Source organism: Oncorhynchus mykiss, chromosome 25 (genome assembly GCF_057628025.1).
Source record: "Oncorhynchus mykiss isolate SJ-2025 chromosome 25, ASM5762802v1, whole genome shotgun sequence".
In the NCBI taxonomy this organism is placed as follows: Eukaryota; Metazoa; Chordata; class Actinopteri; order Salmoniformes; family Salmonidae; genus Oncorhynchus; species Oncorhynchus mykiss.
In genome coordinates, this window is record NC_143046.1 from 43843657 (window position 1) to 43862066 (window position 18410).

The window sequence follows — 18410 nt, forward strand, 5'->3', positions numbered from 1 at the left end:
ATGCCTTGTCCATTGCTGTTCTGGTTAGTGTTTATTGGCTTATTTCACTGTAGAGCCTCTTGTCTTGCTCACTATACCTTATCCAACCTATTAGTTCCACCACCCACACATGCAATGACATCTCCTGGTTTCAATGATGTTTCTAGAGACAATATCTCTCTTCATCACTCAATACCTAGGTTTACCTCCACTGTATTCACATCCTACCATACCTTTGTCTGTACATTATACCTTGATGCTATTTTATCGCCCCCAGAAACCTCCTTTTACTCTCTGTTAAAGACGTTCTAGACGACCAATTCTTATTGCTTTTAGCCGTACCCTTATTCTACTCCTCCTCTGTTCCTCTGGCGATGTAGAGGTGAATCCAGGCCCTGCAGTGCCTAGCTCCACTCCTATTCCCCAGGCGCTCTCTTTTGACGACTTCCGTAACCGTAATAGCCTTGGTTTCATGCATGTTAACATTAGAAGCCTCCTCCCTACGTTTGTTCTATTCATTGCTTTAGCACACTCTGCCAACCCGGATGTTCTAGCTGTGTCTGAATCCTGGTTTAGGAAGACCACCAAAAATTATCAAATTTTAATCCCAAACTACAACATTTTCAGACAAGATAGAACTGCCAAAGGGGGCGGTGATGCAATCTACTGCAAAGATAGCCTGCAGAGTTCTGTCCTACTATCCAGGTCTGTACCCAAACAATTTGAACTTCTATTTTTAAAAATCCACCTCTCTAAAAACAAGTCTCTCATCGTTGCCGCCTGCTATAGACCACCCTCTGCCCCCAGCTGTGCTCTGGACACCATATGTGAACTGATTGCCCCCCATCTATCTTCAGAGCTCGTGCTGCTAGGCGACCTAAACTGGAACATGCTTAATACCCCAGCCATCCTACAATCTAAACTTGATGCCCTGAATCTCACACAAATTATCAATGAACCTACCAGGTACCTCCCCAAAGCCTTAAACACAGGCACCCTCATAGATATCATCCTAACCAACTTGCCCTCTAAATACAACTCTGCTGTCTTCAACCAAGATCTCAGCGATCACTGCCTCATTGCCTGCATCCGTAATGGGTCAGCGGTCAAACGACCTCCACTCATCACTGTCAAACGCTCCCTGAAACACTTCAGCGAGCAGGCCTTTCTAATCGACCTGGCCGGGGTATCCTGGAAGGATATTGATCTCATCCCGTAAGTAGAGGATGCCTGGATATTTAAAAAAAAATGCCTTCCTAACCATCTTAAATAAACATGCCCCATTCAAGAAATGTAGAACCAGGAACAGATATAGCCCTTGGTTCTCCCCAGACCTGACTGCCCTTAACCAACACAAAAACATCCTATGGCGTTCTGCATTAGCATCGAACAGCCCCCGTGATATGCAGCTGTTCAGGGAAGCTAGAAACCATTATACACAGGCAGTTAGAAAAGCCAAGGCTAGCTTTTTCAAGCAGAAATTTGCTTCCTGCAACACTAACTCAAAAAAGTTCTGGGACACTGTAAAGTCCATGGAGAATAAGAACACCTCCTCCCAGCTGCCCACTGCACTGAAGATAGGAAACACTGTCACCACTGATAAATCCACCATAATTGAGAATTTCTATAAGCATTTATCTACGGCTGGCCATGCTTTCCACCTGGCTACTCCTACCCCGGTCAAAAGCACTGCACCCCCCACAGCAACTCGCCCAAGCCTTCCCCATTTCTCCTTCTCCCAAATCCGTTCAGCTGATGTTCTGAAAGAGCTGCAAAATCTGGACCCCTACAAATCAGCCGGGCTAGACAATCTGGACCCTTTCTTTCTAAAATTATCTGCCGAAATTGTTGCCACCCCTATTACTAGCCTGTTCAACCTCTCTTTCGTGTCGTCTGAGATTCCCAAAGATTGGAAAGCAGCTGCGGTCATCCCCCTCTTCAAAGGGGGGGACTCTCTTGACCCAAACTGCTACAGACCTATATCTATCCTACCATGCCTTTCTAAGGTCTTCGAAAGCCAAGTCAACAAACAGATTACCGACCATTTCGAATCTCACCATACCTTCTCTGCTATGCAATCTGGTTTCAGAGCTGGTCATGGGTGCACCTCAGCCACGCTCAAGGTCCTAAACGATATCTTAACCGCCATCGATAAGGCACATTACTGTGCAGCCGTATTCATTGATCTGGCCAAGGCTTTCCACTCTGTCAATCACCACATCCTCATCGGCAGACTCGACAGCCTTGGTTTCTCAAAAGATTGCCTCGCCTGGTTCACCAACTACTTCTCTGATAGAGTTCAGTGTGTCAAATCGGAGGGTCTGCTGTCCGGACCTCTGGCAGTCTCTATGGGGGTGCCACAGGGTTCAATTCTTGGACCAACTCTCTTCTCTGTATACATCAATGGGGTCGCTCTTGCTGCTGGTGAGTCTCTGATCCACCTCTACGCAGACAACACCATTCTGTATACTTCTGGCCCTTCTTTGGACACTGTGTTAACAACCCTCCAGGCAAGCTTCAATGCCATACAACTCTCCTTCCGTGGCCTCCAATTGCTCTTAAATACAAGTAAAACTAAATGCATGCTCTTCAACCGATCGCTACCTGCACCTGCCCGCCTGTCCAACATCACTACTCTGACTTAGAATACGTGGACAACTACAAATACTTAGGTGTCTGGTTAGACTGTAAACTCTCCTTCCAGACCCATATCAAACATCTCCAATCCAAAGTTAAATCTAGAATTGGCTTCCTATTTCGCAACAAAGCATCCTTCACTCATGCTGCCAAACATACCCTTGTAAAACTGACCATCCTACCAATCCTCGACTTTGGCGATGTCATTTACAAAATAGCCTCCAATACCCTACTCAACAAATTGGATGCAGTCTATCACAGTGCAATCCGTTTTGTCACCAAAGCCCCATATACTACCCACCATTGCGACCTGTACACTCTCGTTGGCTGGCCCTCGCTTCATACTCGTCGCCAAACCCACTGGCTCCATGTCATCTACAAGACCCTGCTAGGTAAAGTCCCCCCTTATCTCAGCTCGCTGGTCACCATAGCATCTCCCACCTGTAGCACACGCTCCAGCAGGTACAGTGCCTTGCGAAAGTATTCGGCCCCCTTGAACTTTGCGACCTTTTGCCACATTTCAGGCTTCAAACATAAAGATATAAAACTGTATTTTTTTTGTGAAGAATCAACAACAAGTGGGACACAATCATGAAGTGGAACGACATTTATTGGATATTTCAAACTTTTTTAACAAATCAAAAACTTAAAAATTGGGTGTGCAAAATTATTCAGCCCCCTTAAGTTAATACTTTGTAGCGACACCTTTTGCTGCGATTACAGCTGTAAGTCACTTGGGGTATGTCTCTATCAGTTTCACACATCGAGAGACTGACATTTTTTCCCATTCCTCCTTGCAAAACAGCTCGAGCTCAGTGAGGTTGGATGGAGAGCATTTGTGAACAGCAGTTTTCAGTTCTTTCCACAGATTCTCGATTGGATTCAGGTCTGGACTTTGACTTGGCCATTCTAACACCTGGATATGTTTATTTTTGAACCATTCCATTGTAGATTTTGCTTTATGTTTTGGATCATTGTCTTGTTGGAAGACAAATCTCCGTCCCAGTCTCAGGTCTTTTGCAGACTCCATCAGGTTTTCTTCCAGAATGGTCCTGTATTTGGCTCCATCCATCTTCCCATCAATTTTAACCATCTTCCCTGTCCCTGCTGAAGAAAAGCAGGCCCAAACCATGATGCTGCCACCACCATGTTTGACAGTGGGTATGGTGTGTTCAGGGTGATGAGCTGTGTTGCTTTTACGCCAAACATAACGTTTTGCATTGTTGCCAAAAAGTTCAATTTTGGTTTCATCAGACCAGAGCACCTTCTTCCACATGTTTGGTGTGTCTCCCAGGTGGCTTGTGGCAAACTTTAAACGACACTTTTTATGGATATCTTTAAGAAATAGCTTTCTTCTTGCCACTCTTCCATAAAGGCCAGATTTGTGCGATATACGACTGATTGTTGTCCTATGGACAGAGTCTCCCACCTCAGCTGTAGATCTCTGTAGTTCATCCAGAGTGATCATGGGCCTCTTGGCTGCATCTCTGATCAGTCTTCTCCTTGTATGAGCTGAAAGTTTAAAGGGACGGCCAGGTCTTGGTAGATTTGCAGTGGTCTGAGACTCCTTCCATTTCAATATTATCGCTTGCACAGTGCTCCTTGGGATGTTTAAAGCTTGGGAAATCTTTTTGTATCCAAATCCGGCTTTAAACTTCTTCACAACAGTATCTCGGACCTGCCTGGTGTGTTCCTTGTTCTTCATTATCCTTTTAACGGACCTCTGAGACTATCACAGTGCAGGTGCATTTATACGGAGACTTGATTACACACAGGTGGATTGTATTTATCATCATTAGTCATTTAGGTCAACATTGGATCATTCAGAGATCCTCACTGAACTTCTGGAGAGAGTTTGCTGCACTGAAAGTAAAGGGGCTGAATAATTTTGCACGCCCAATTTTTCAGTTTTTGATTTGTTAAAAAAGTTTGAAATATCCAATAAATGTCATTCCACTTCATGATTGTGTCCCACTTGTTGTTGATTCTTCACAAAAAAATACAGTTTTATATCTTTATGTTTGAAGCCTGAAATGTGGCAAAAGGTCGCAAAGTTCAAGGGGGCCGAATACTTTCGCAAGGCACTGTGTATCTCTCTAGTCACCCCCAAAACCAATTATTTCTTTGGCCGCCTCTCCTTCCAGTTCTCTGCTGCCAATGACTGGAACGAACTATAAAAATCTCTGAAACTGGAAACACTTATCTCCCTCACTAAGCTTTAAGCACCAACTGTCAGAGCAGCTCACAGATTACTGCACCTGTACATAGCCCACATAGCCCACCCACATAATTTAGCCTAAACAACTACCTCTTTCCCTACTGTATTTAATTTATTTATTTTGCTCCTTTGCACCCCATTATTTTTATTTCTACTTTGCACATTCTTCCATTGCAAATCTACCATTCCAGTGTTTTACTTGCTATATTGTATTTACTTTGCCACCATGGCCTTTTTTTGCCTTTACCTCCCTTATCTCACCTCATTTGCTCACATCGTATATAGACTTGTTTATACTGTATTATTGACTGTATGTTTGTTTTACTCCATGTGTAACTCTGTGTCGTTGTATGTGTCGAACTGCTTTGCTTTATCTTGGCCAGGTCGCAATTGTAAATGAGAACTTGTTGTCAACTTGCCTACCTGGTTAAATAAAGGTGAAATAAAAAAATCAAATAAAAAATAACACAAGCCCACCGCCACCATGGGGCACTCTGTTCACAACGTTGACATCAGCAAACCACTCACACATACGTCTGCCATCTGCCCAGTATAGTTGAAAACAGGATTCATCTGTGAAGAGCACACTTCTACAGCGTGCCAGTGGCCATCGAAGGTGAGCATTTGCCCACTGAAGTCGGTTACAATGCCGAACTGCAGTCAGGTCAAGACCCTGGTGAGGACAATGAGCATGCAGATGAGCTTTCCTGAGACGGTTTCTGACAGTTTGTGCAGAAATTCTTCAGTTGTGCAATCCCAGTTGTCAGCTGTCCAGGTGGCTGGTCACAGACGATAACAGAGGTGAAGAAGCCAGATGTGGAGATCCTGGGCTGGCATGGTTACACATAGTCCGCAGTTAAGGCCAGTTGGACGTACTGTCACTCACTAAAACGATGCTTGAGGCAGCTTATGGTAGAGGAATGAACATTAAATGATTGTGACAAACAGCTCTGGTGTACATTCCTGCAGACAGCATGCACATTTTACTCTCCCTCAAAACATCTGTAGCATTGTGTTGTGTGACAAAACTGAGTGGTCTTTTGTCCCCAGTACAAGGTATGCCTGTGTAATGATCATGCTGTTTAATCCATCCACCTGTCAAGTGGATGGATTATCTTGGAAAAGGAGAAACGCTCAGTAAAAGGGATGTAAACACTTGTGCACAGAATGAGAGAAATACACTTTGTGCATATGGAACATTTCTGGGGTCTTTTAGTTCAGCTCATGGGACCAATACTTTACATGTTTACAAATGGTTTTGTTCAGTGTAATATCATGCATACGGCATTAACCTGTAGCGTAGCAACATCAAACATTAAAGCGGTCTTTGTATATACTGCCATCTACTGGCAATATGATAGACTATAAAGCACAGTACACTGTAAAATTGACAAATGCAAAAGTCACATTCAGTGGCTTTGTAGCTTTTATTGTGTAAACTCCCTACAGTCCGTACTATTAACTTTTTTTTGTTGGTGTCTGTACTTCACTATATTTTTGACAATTTTTACTTTACTACATTCCTTTAGGAAATAATGTACTTTTTACCACATACATTTTTCCTGACACCCAAAAGTACTCGTTACATTTGGAATGCTTAGCAGGACAGGAAAATGTCCAATTAAAATTCAAGGACTTATCAAGACAACACATGGTCATCCCTTCTGCCTCTGATCTGGCAGGCTCACTAATCAAATGCATATTCTGTAAATTATATCTTGAATGTTGGAGTGTGCCCCTGGCTATCCATACATTTTAAAAATAAGAAAATGGTCCTGCCTGCCTTAATAGAAGGAATTTGAAATTGTTCATACTTCCTTTTGATACTTAAGTATATATATATAGAACCAAATACTTTGACTTTTTTTTTTTTCAAGTAGTATTTTACTGGATGACTTTTACTTTCTATTAGAGTAACTTTCTATTAAGATATCTATACTTTTACTCAAGTATCAACCCATGGAGGTCTGGATTTGGAGTCACACTCAAAATTAAAGTCAAAATGAGGCTCAGTAGTGTGTGTGGCCTCCATGTGCCTGTATGACCTCCCTACAACGCCTGGGCATGCTCCTGATGAGGTGGCGGATGGTCTCCTGGGGGGGGATCTCCTACCAGACCTGGACTAAAGCATCCGCCAACTCCTGGTGGATGGAGCGAGACATGATGTCCTAGATGTGCTCAATTGGATTCAGGTCTGGGGAACGGGCGGGCCAGTCCATAGCATCAATGCCTTCCTCTTGCAGGCACTGCTGACACACTCCAGCCACATGAGGTCTAGCATTGTCTTGCATTAGGAGGAACCCAGGGCCAACCGCACCAGCATATGGTCTCACAAGGGGTCTGAGGATCTCATCTCGGTACCTAACGGCAGTCAGGCTACCTCTGGCGAGCATATGGAGGGCTGTGCAGCCCCCCAAAGAAATTCCACCCCACACCATGACTGACCCACCGCCAAACCGGTCATGCTGGAGGATGTTGCAGGCAGCAGATCCACGGCGTATCCAGACTGTCACGTCTGTCACGCGCTCAGTGTGAACCTGCTTTCATCTGTGAAGAGCACAGTGCGCCAGTGGCGAATTTGCAATCTTGGTGTTCTCTGGCAAATGCCAAACGTCCTGCACGATGTTGGGCTGTAAGCACAACCCCCACCTGTGGACGTCGGGCCCTCATACCACCCTCATGGAGTCTGTTTCTGACTGTTTGAGCAGACACATGCACATTTGTGGCCTGCTGGAGGTCATTTTGCAGGGCTCGGGCAGTGCTCCTCCTTGCACAAAGGCGGAGGTAGCGGTCCTGCTGCTGGGTTGTTGCCCTCCTACCATGTCTCCTGATGTACTGGCCTGTCTCCTGGTAGCGCCTCCATGCTCTGGACACTACGCTGACAGACACAGCAAACCTTCTTGCCACATCTCGCATAGATGTTCCATCCTGGATGAGCTGCACTACCTGAGCCACTTGTGTGGGTTGTAGACTCCGTCTCCTGCTACCGCCAGCATTCAAAAGTGACCAAAACATCAGCCAGGAAGCATAGCAACTGAGAAGTGGTCTGTGGTCCCCACCTGCAGAACCACTCCTTTATTGGGGGTGTCTTGCTAAATGCCTATAATTTCCACCTGTTGTCTATTCCATTTGCACAACAGCATGTGAAATTTATTGTCAATCAGTGTTGCTTCCTAAGTGGACAGTTTGATTTCACAGAAGTGTGATTGACTTGGAGTTACAGTGTGTTGTTTAAGTGTTCCCTTTATTTTTTCAGTATATATATATATATATATATATATATATATATATATATATATATATATATATATATATATATATATATATATATATATATATATATATATATATATATATATAAATAAAAGAATCAGGTGTGGGAGAGATTCTTGTCGGCTCTGGCAGTGATGAACAAGCAGATGGCGGTTCCAATGGCTCTCCCCACACCCTTCCCACAGTGCCTAGCTGGAAGATCTGACACCCCCAGTGTGTCACCAGGTCCTGCCCAGCTACAAGGAGCTACGGGTCCTAACCCTCAGCAAACTGGTAGTGGTTGTCAACCCTTCTGGCAAAGCACTGTCAACTGTCACTCCCATCACGGGTGACTTCAAGACCCAATGGCAATTATGAAAGGACATGTCAAACACACAACTCAGTTCTTTAGTATGATCTTGCTAGCAGACAAGCATATAGACCCTGGCTCAGCACTAACTCACAGGCACAGAAAGGCTGTGTTTACATAAGCAGCCTAATTGTTCCATTTCCAAACTAATTGGTCATAACAGATCTTTTTCAGAGCTGATCCAACTGGTCAATTGATAAAATATCAGAATCGGGGTGCCTGTGTAAATGCAGCTGAAGTTACATTGCCTTTTTATGTTGTTATTCTAGTTGGTGTTTACTTGCTAAAGAGACATGTATACGCCCTCTTGAATAGGTTATTTGTTGGAATCCCTGCCCTAGAAAGATTGAACCTCAAGTCCCGAGTTTTTTTTAAAAAGCTACTTTAAATTAAGTAAATAAAAAATGAAGTTAGTAAATTGTCCATGTCCTGTATTCCAATTGTTCTGGTCACAAAAAGGGAGATTTGCTGGCTGGCTAACACCTGAATGTTCAGATATCAAATAACAGCAGTACTGTAACAATTTTACCTGATTGAAATAACATGTTTTACTTTGGTATAACAGTGTCTTGATATGAATCTGGAATTCAAATCTCAAAAAGTTGCCGCCCTGCCAAACTTTTTTGGTAAACTTGGGGATGGGCTAGAGAAATGTAATCACCCAAAATTCCAGGATATGGACGCACGGTCTGAGCATTAATATATCAAAATGGCTGTATAGCTTTAAAACAAACTGTTTAACTTAATATCTTGGGTTCTGATGGGGTAAGACGGCACATAAGGATATGATTCAGGCATGGTTATTCAGCAGAGTGAATATATACTGTAACTTGCTGTAACCACTTTCAGAAAGGTTATTTAGTTTGTGTTTTCTGGAGGGGTTAAAGACTTCGGTTGATGCCATTGTAACATGTATGTGACAAATTAAATTTTTACGTTTCTAATGGCAACAAAACATTTCCCTGGATGGCCAATTACATATCTATATTAGAGGTCGAATGATTATAAATTAACAGACATCGCATTGATTATTTGCAACGTAGATAAACTAGTAATATCATCAACCATGTGTAGTTAACTAGTGATTATGTTAAGATTGATTGTTTTTTATAAGATAAGTTTAATGCTAGCTAGCAACTTAGCTTGGCTCCTTACTGCACTCGCGTAACAGGTGGTCAGCCTGCCACGCAGTCTCCTTGTGGAGTGCAATGTAATCAGTCCAAAATTGCAGATTACCGATTGTTATGAAAACTTAAAACCAGCCCTAATTAATCGGCCTACCTCTAATCTATATACACACCATCTTTAATTGCCACATTTTAACCACTAAGATACAGTTAAGGAGAGATTGCAGCGGATACAATTTCAATACATTTATTGAAAAAAGTCCACCCAACGAATTGAACCACAGCCTAGAACTGGATGACCTGGCCCTGAAAGGAGAAAATGAAAACGTTTTAAAAGGCAGCGCATAGATATTCAAACAGCACAATTAATCATTCACGTTCACCTTTCCAAAATGAAAAATACCAACACTGCTTCCGAATCCAATCATCTTTAAATCTGACAAATTAATTAGAACTTGTAAACACTCAAATAGGGCATATATAAAAGGCAGACCGTTCCAGAGTAGCACACGTTTGACCAGTGAAGGCCTTCAGAGTGCTATTGCCAATTCCTCTCTAGGCAGTATCTTAACCACAAAGACTTCTGAGGAAGCGTGTATATTTGGAATTTACTAAACCTTATGCAGAGGAACGATGTAAAGTGAATGAGCAAAGACGTGTATCAGTAGTTGAACCACGTGTCAAATGTCACTGATTAACAATCAAATTAATTTTGACGTCCACAAACCATTTACGTTGCTATTTATGGTTCTAGAGCAAATACACAACCCTTTCCAGAAGCAGAATAAACATAGGCCAGGAAAAGCAGTGTTTCAGTACTTAGTTGGAATGAGAGTTTGTGCTTGCTTACCTTTCTCTTCTTGTCACCTCCCAGCTCAAAGTGTTTGCATCTCTTGATGGGCACCATTCTCTTGGCCCTGCAGTTGGGCTCCACGCACTCCAGCCTTAACACAATCTTCTTTGTCGTCTTAGCCTGAGGAGAGAATCCATGTAACAAATGTAGAAAATAATCCAGGATTCATGCACACATTACATGGCAGTGGCTGCATTTTGATTCTCTACCCTTAAATGTGTACTCGTTCACTCCCCGTCATGCATTTAAAACCATCGGATTGGTGAAGTGTCCATTCCATTAAAATCCATGAGGGGGAGTGTGCGAGTGTACACTTAAAGTAGTACCCACAAACAGTAAAATAAAAATGTTAAAAAGCTGTAAAAAAGGTTCAGACAATACTGTAAGTACACTACCGTTCAAAAGTTTGGGGTCACTTAGAAATGTCCACGTTTTTGTCCATTAAAATAACATCAAATTGATCAGAAATATAGTGTAGACATTGTTAATGTTATAATAAATGACTATTGTAGCTGGAAACTGATGATTTTTTGTGGAATACCTACAAAGGTGTACAGAGGCCCGTTATCAGCAACCATCATTCCTGTGTTCCACTGGCACGTTGTGTTAGCTAATCCAAGATTATCATTTTAAAAGGCTAATTAATCATTAGAAAACCCTTTTGCAATTATGTTAGCACATCTGAATTGTTGTTCTGATTAAAGAAGCAATAAAAACAGGCCTTCTTTAGACTAGTTGAGTATCTGGAACATCAGCATTTGTGGGTTCGATTACAGGCTCGAAATGGACAGAATTTGTTTTACTTTCTTCTGAAACTCCATCAGCCTATTCTTGTTCTGAGAAATGATGGCTATTCCCTGCAATAAATTGCGAAGAAACTGAAGATCTCATACAACACTGGATTACTTCCATTCACAGAACAGCGCAAACTGGCTCTAACCAGAATAGAAAGAGGAGCAAGAGGACAAGTACATACGATTGTCTAGTTTGAGAAACAGAGCTCTCAAGTCCTCAACTGGCAGCTTCATTAACTTCTTGAGGGCCAGTGGCAGTATTCGGTATTTCGGATGACTGACGTGCCCAAAGTAAACTGCCTGTTACTCAGGCCCAGAAGCTAGGATTCGCATACAATTGGCAGTATTGGATAGAAAACTCTCCAACGTTTCTAAAACTGTTAAAGTAATGTATGTGAGTATAACAGAACTGATATGGCAGGAGAAAACCCGAGGAGAATCCATCCGGAATTTTTTATTTTAGGTGTCAGCCCATCCAAATCCTTGTTTATGGGAAAATCAAAGAAATACATCCCAGATTGCAGTTCCTAGGGCTTCCACTAAAAGTCAAGTCTTAACAAAGAATTTCAGGCTTGTTTTTTGAAAAATGAGCAAAACATTTATAGTTTTTCTAGGTGTCTCCCATTTTGGCTGTAGTATTGTGACATGCGTGGATGAGAGCGCGCACTTTGTTATTTATCTCCGGTAATAAACATACTATTCTCCGTCTTCAATTGTATTGTTTATTTACATATTAGAGTACCTGAGGATTGATTAGAAATGTTGTTTGACTTGTTTATTGGTAACTTTTGAGATTCATTTGTATGCATTTTGAACGAGGGAAACTGGTGGATTACTGAATCAAGCGCGCCAACTAAACTGACTTTCTGGGGATATAAAGGACTTTTTCAAACAAAATGACAATTTGTGATGTAGCTGGGACCCTTGGAATTGCAAACAGAGGAAGATCTTCAAAGGTAAGTGATTTATTTTATTGCTATTTCTGACTTTCGTGACGCCTCTGCTTGTTTGGAAAATGTTTAACGCTTTTGTATGCGGGTGCTGTCCTCAGATAATCACATGATATGCTTTCGCCGTAAAGCCTTTTTGAAATCTGACAAAGCAGCTGGATTAAGAAGAAGTTAAGCTTTGAAACAATGTAGGACACTTGTATTTTCATTAATGTTTAATATTACGATTTTGTATTTTGAATTTGGCATGCTCCGATTTCACCGGATGTTGTCAAATCTCCACTAGAGGGATTTACGCACTAAGAGGTTCATTAAATAGTACCCGCAAAACACCAGTCTTAACATCAACAGTGAATAGGCGACTCCGGGACGTTGGCCTTCTTGGCAGAGTTGCAAAGAACAAGCCATATCTAAGACTGGCCAATAAAAGGAAAATATTAAGGAGTGATGGTTGCTGATAATGGGCCTCTTGTACACCTATGTAGATATTCCTTTTTTTTTTTTTTTTCAATCAGCCATTTCCAGCTACAATAGTCATTTACAACATTAACAATGTCTTCACTGTATTTCTGATCAATTTGATGTTATTTTAAATGGACAAAAAAAGTGTTTTTCTTTCAAAAACAAGGACATTTCTAAGTGACCCCAAACTTTTGAACGGTAGTGTGTGTGTAAAAGTAAAGGAAAAAAACAGAAGCATTCACTAAGTTGTCTGAGGTTTACCTTGCCATGGAGGAGAAACAGCCTCAAACCATCTCAATTATCTTTAGCGGACACTTTAGGAAAGGACAAAGTCACTACAGGCCAAGGCTCGCTGACAATGGCCTGCACAGCCTACATTTGTAGTATACATTATTGGATACATTATAGGGTACCTTATTCCAGTGGTTCAATTCCTTTCCTTGAGTAACCATTAAGTACAGTTAGGTTGCCCCAGACCCACACTTGTGGTTGTCCACGACAACACAACTGTACTGTTGGGGTTACTCAAGGAAAAGTGTTAACTGATAAGGTACCCTTTGGTAATGTTTCCAGTACACACAAAGCTTCACGAACTCACCTTTTTGCGGAAAATAGGCTTGGTCTGTCCACCGTAACCGGACTGCTTTCTGTCATATCTCCTCTTACCTAAAACACATATCAGTTATTTATCTTGGAACACATTGCGGTCCATGCTACCTGCCAATGCTTATTTTGAGACAAACTCACCTTGTGCATAGAGGGAATCCTTTCCCTTCTTGTACTGGGTAACTTTGTGAAGCTGGTGCCTCTTGCACTTCTTGCAGTAGGTCCTGCGCGTCTTTGGTACGTTCACCTGAATCACACAAACATTAATTTAGAAACATGTACACCGACAGTGCAGTAGTATAGTACATTGTCATTTACAGTACCTCTGCATTCGTATTTATTCACTGAACACTGGGCATCAAAACAAATATCCAGTATGGTGGTCAGGTCACTACCATTCAACCTAAGGAGCTGCTACAAGAGCCTTTTCCCATCTGTGGCATTTTTCCCATCTGTGGCATTTTTGTTCAAAATACTAGTTACATGTGCATACTTTCTGCCACAAAGTTATATAATCAAGTCTACCAACAATCGGTTTGGTGGCCGGCTGGCTCTATAAGGTAACGTAGAGACACCATTGTCTCCTTAACGTGCACCACTTAGCTACTTGAAGACCAGCCTATTGTACATTTGCTACGTTTAAAAACGGTAACAAGTACTTAGCAATGATGCACATCTAAAATGGCAATACCAACTTAATTATGTTGCCAAAAATAAAATAACGTGGGCGATTTCATGTTCCATGTAGCTAGCGATATGACCGATGTAATCATTCGCTCGAGTTTTGTTATAGGCAACTATATTGGGATATACAGATACAATCACTAATAATGGGCTAAATGTGTCCCTAACCATTGCGTTCACACATTAGGCACTTTAGAACGTAGCTAGTGCATGTATATTTCAAAGATTACAGTAGATGTTTTAAGCGTATTCATGGTGAAGTTTCATACCATTGTGACGGCCCGATCCAGACGAAAAAAGGAAGAACGAAGCCGGTAGCACTCCTTCGTAAAGACCATTGGCTGATGCAGAAGTATAGGTCCTAATTTTTTGAACACTGCCACCTTATGTTTGGGAGTGTGGAATATAACCAAATACTTTATATTACAGAAGTAGGCCTTCAGTACAAAGCCTCAATAAACAGCACGGGATCTGGCACCTCTCTGTTTTGGACTGTTTCGTTCCGATGTTGTGCCGAAAATCTCCCGGTGTCGTCCCCGGCAAGATGCCGCCCTGGGTGGCTGCCCATGTCGCCCGTACTTAAATCCGCTACTGATTTTGTATTAGTCTATAAATACATATTTTTTTCCAAAATTCGTAATCTCTCTATGTTGGAGACCAAAGCAAGGCTGCGTGAGAAGCCCAACTGTATCTCTCACAGAACTAGAATGAGATTCACTTTCTACAATCTCTCTCCCTCTCGTTGCAACCTGCGAGAAGGGTTCTGGAGGAGCTGCAACAGCCCTGATGAATTGAAATACATTTGCCAAAGTCTGTTCAGAAACAAATTAAATCATTTAGAATAGCCTACTACACGATCACTGGTCATCCCTACTGCCTCTGATCTCACTAAACAAAAACGCTTCGTTTGTAAATTATGTCAAAGTGTTGGACTGTGCCCCTGGCTATCCATAAATGTAAGACAATAGTGCGGTCTGGTTTGCTTAGTATAAGGAATTTTTTATTATTTATACATTTACTTGTAATACTTAACTAGGCCTATTTTAAAACCCAAATACGTTTAGACTTTTACTCAAGTAGTATTTTACTGGGGGACTTTTACCTGAGTCACTTTCTATTAAGGTACACCACATGACCAAAAGTATGTGGACACGTGCTCGTTGAACATCTCATTCCAAAATCATGGGCATGGATTTGGTCCCCCACTTTGCTGCTATAACAGCCTCCACTCTTCTGGGAAGGTTTTCCACAAGATGTTGGAACATTGGACTTGCTTCCATTCAGTCACAAGAGCATTAGTGAGGTCAGGCACTGATGTTGGGCTATTAGGCCTGGCTTGCAGTCGGACCTAGCCCGAACCATGAAAAACTGCCCCAGACCATTATTCCTCCTCCACCAAAGTTTACAGTTGGCACTATGCATTGGGGCACGTCGCATTCTCCTGGCATCCGCCAATTCAAGATTCATCCACCAGATCCGCCAGATGGTGAAGCTTGATTCATCACTCCAGAGAACTCCGCTCCGGAGTCCAATGGCGGCGAGCTTTACACCACTCCAGCCGACGCTTGGCATTGCGCATGGTGATCTTAGGGTTGTGTGCGGCTGCTCGGCCATTGAAACCCATTTCATGAAGCTCTTGTCCAATAGTTATCGTGCTGACATTGCTACCAGAGGCAGTTTGGATCTCTCACGTCAACCGAGGAGAGACGATTTTTACCTGCTATGCACTTCAGCACTCAGCGGTCCTGTTCTGTGAGCTTGTGTGCCACTTACTGGCTGAGCCGTTGTTTTTCCTACATGTTTCCACTTCACAATAACAGCACTTACAGTTGACCGGGAAGCTCTAGGAGGGCAGAAATTGGACAAACTGACTTGTTGGAAAGGTGGCATCCTATGACGTTGCCACATTGAAAATCACTGAGCTCTTCAGTAAGGCCATTCTACAGCCTATCTTTGTCTATGGAGATTGTATTGCCGTGTGCTCAATTTTATACACCTGTCAGGAAGTTGTGTGGCTGAAATAGCTGAATCCACTAATTTGAAGGGATGTCCACATACATTTATTTATACAGTAAGAGTCAAAAGTTTGGACACACCTAATCATTCAAGGGTTTTTCTTTATTTGTACTATTTTCTACATTGTAGAATAATAGTGAAGACATCAAAACTATGAAATAACACATATGGAATCATGTAGTAACCAAAAAAGTTAAATCAAAATATATTTTATATTTGACATTCTTCAAAGTAGCCGCACATTGCCTCGATGACAGGTTTGCACACTCTTGGTATTCGCTCAACCAGCTTCATGAGGTAGTTAGGTGGAATGCATTTCAATTAACCGGTGTGCCTTGTTAAAAGTGAATTTGTAGAATTTCTTTCCTTCTTAATGTGTTTGAGCCAATCAGTTGTGTTGTGACAAGTTAGGGGTGGTATACAGAAGATTGCCCTATTTGGTAAAATACCAAGTCCATATTATGTCAAGAACAGCTCAAATAAGCAAAGAGAAATGACAGTCCATCATTACTTTAAAAACTTATTTGGGATCGGTGTCACGTCCACGGGATGGTTGAGCTAATGTAGGCTAATGCGATTAGCATGAGGTTGTAAGTAACAAGAACATTTCCCAGGACATAGACATATCTGATATTGGTAGAAAGCTTAAATTCTTGTTAATCCAACTGCACTGTTCAATTTACAGTACCTATTACTATTACAGTAATAGAATCCTATTCTATTGTTTGAGGAGAGTGCACAATTTTGAACATGAAAAGTTATTAATAAACATTTAGGTACATTTGGGCAGTCTTGATGCAACATTTTGAACAGAAAATACAATGGTTCATTGGATCAGTCTAAAACTTTGCACATAAACTGCTGCCATCTAGTGGCCAAAATCAATATTGCACCTGGGTTGGAATAATACATTATGGTCTTTCTCTTGCATTTAAAAAATTATAGTACAAAAAAATACAAAATAACGTTTGTTTTTTTCTTTGTATTATCTTTTACCAGATCTATTGTATATTTTCAATTATTTAACACTTTTTTGGTTACTACATTTTTTGGTTACAACACTCCTGTGTTGTGTTGGCTATGTGCTTAGGGTCGTTATCCTGTTGGAAGGTGAACATTCGCCCCAGTCAGAGGTCCTGAGCTATCTGGAGCAGGTTTTCATCAAGGCTCGCTCTGTACTTTGCTCCCTTCATTTTCCCTCGATCCTGACTAGTCTCCCATTCTCTGCCGCTGAAAAACACCCCCACATCATGATGCTGCCACCACCATGCTTCACCATAAGGATGGTGCCAGGTTTCCTCCAGACGTGACGTTCGACATTCAGGCCAAAAAGTTCAATCTTGGTTTCATCAGACCAGGGAATCTTGTTTCTCATGGTCTGAGAGTCTTTTAGGTGTTTTTGGCAAACTCCAATTGGGCTGCTATGTGGCCTTTTACTGAGGAGTGGCTTCCGTCTGGCCTCTCTACCATAAAGGCCTGATTGGTGGAGTTCTGGAGACCAAATCCCTCACCTCCCTGACCAAGGGTCTTCTCCTCAATTGCTCAATTTGGCCTGGAGGACAGCTTTAGGAAGAGTCTTGGTGGCTCCAAACTTATTCCATTTAACAATGACGGAGGCGACTGTGTTCTTGGGGACCTTCATTGTTGCAGAAATGTTTTGGTACCATTCCCCAGATCTGTGCCTGGAAACAATCCTGAGCTCTACAGACAATTCCTTTGACCTCATGGCTTGGTTTTTGCTCTGACATGCACTGTCAACTGTGGGACCTTATACAGACAGGTGTATGCGTTTTCAAATAATGTCCAATCAATTTAATTTACCACATGTGGACTCTAATCAAGTTGTAGAAATATCTCAAAGATGATCAATGGAAACAGGATGCACCTGAGCTTATTTTTGAGTCTCAGAGCAAAGGGTCTGAATACTTATGTGAACAAGGTATCTCTGTTTTTATTTTTTATACATTTGCTAACATTTCTGAAAACCAGTTTTTGCTTTGTCATTATGGGGTATTGTGTGTAGATTGATGAGAAAAAATGATGTCATCAATTTTAGAATAAGGCTGTAATGTAACAAAATGTGGAAAAACTCAAGGGGTCTGAATACTTTCCAAATGCACTGTGCTATAGGAAGCCACCCTTGTAGAATGGTGCAAACAGTGTACTATGACAGTGTACTATGACAGTGCCATTGTCTCCTGCGCTTCCCACCAACATTTTCTCGTGCGCCCACAAATGTTTGGTTTTCCGTGTCTGCATTACTTGCCAGGGAAGGGAAACATTCTGCGATTATTGAAGCATAGTATCAACAAGGTGGCTCTGAGAATATTGATTTCAACATAGGAGCCAACAAATGGGCTCTGTCTGGTATTATCGTGTTGCCTATGCAGTAGTTGCACGATCTTTGTGATTATTGTATATTTTCATAAGCCCTACATACACACTATAGCTAAGTAACTTAG

The 18410-nt window shown here is 41.8% G+C and overlaps 1 protein-coding gene across 1 annotated transcript; it reads right to left on the reverse strand.

The window, feature by feature from the left end:
• Positions 1-9818: 9818 nt before the first annotated feature.
• On the reverse strand, positions 9819-14225 carry rl36a (60S ribosomal protein L36a). The gene is given in 5 exon segments (NM_001165096.2): positions 9819-9889; positions 10434-10556; positions 13241-13308; positions 13390-13495; positions 14202-14225. Coding segments are annotated over 5 exon segments (321 nt in total). The 5' UTR covers positions 14205-14225; the 3' UTR covers positions 9819-9868.
• Positions 14226-18410: the final 4185 nt, after the last annotated feature.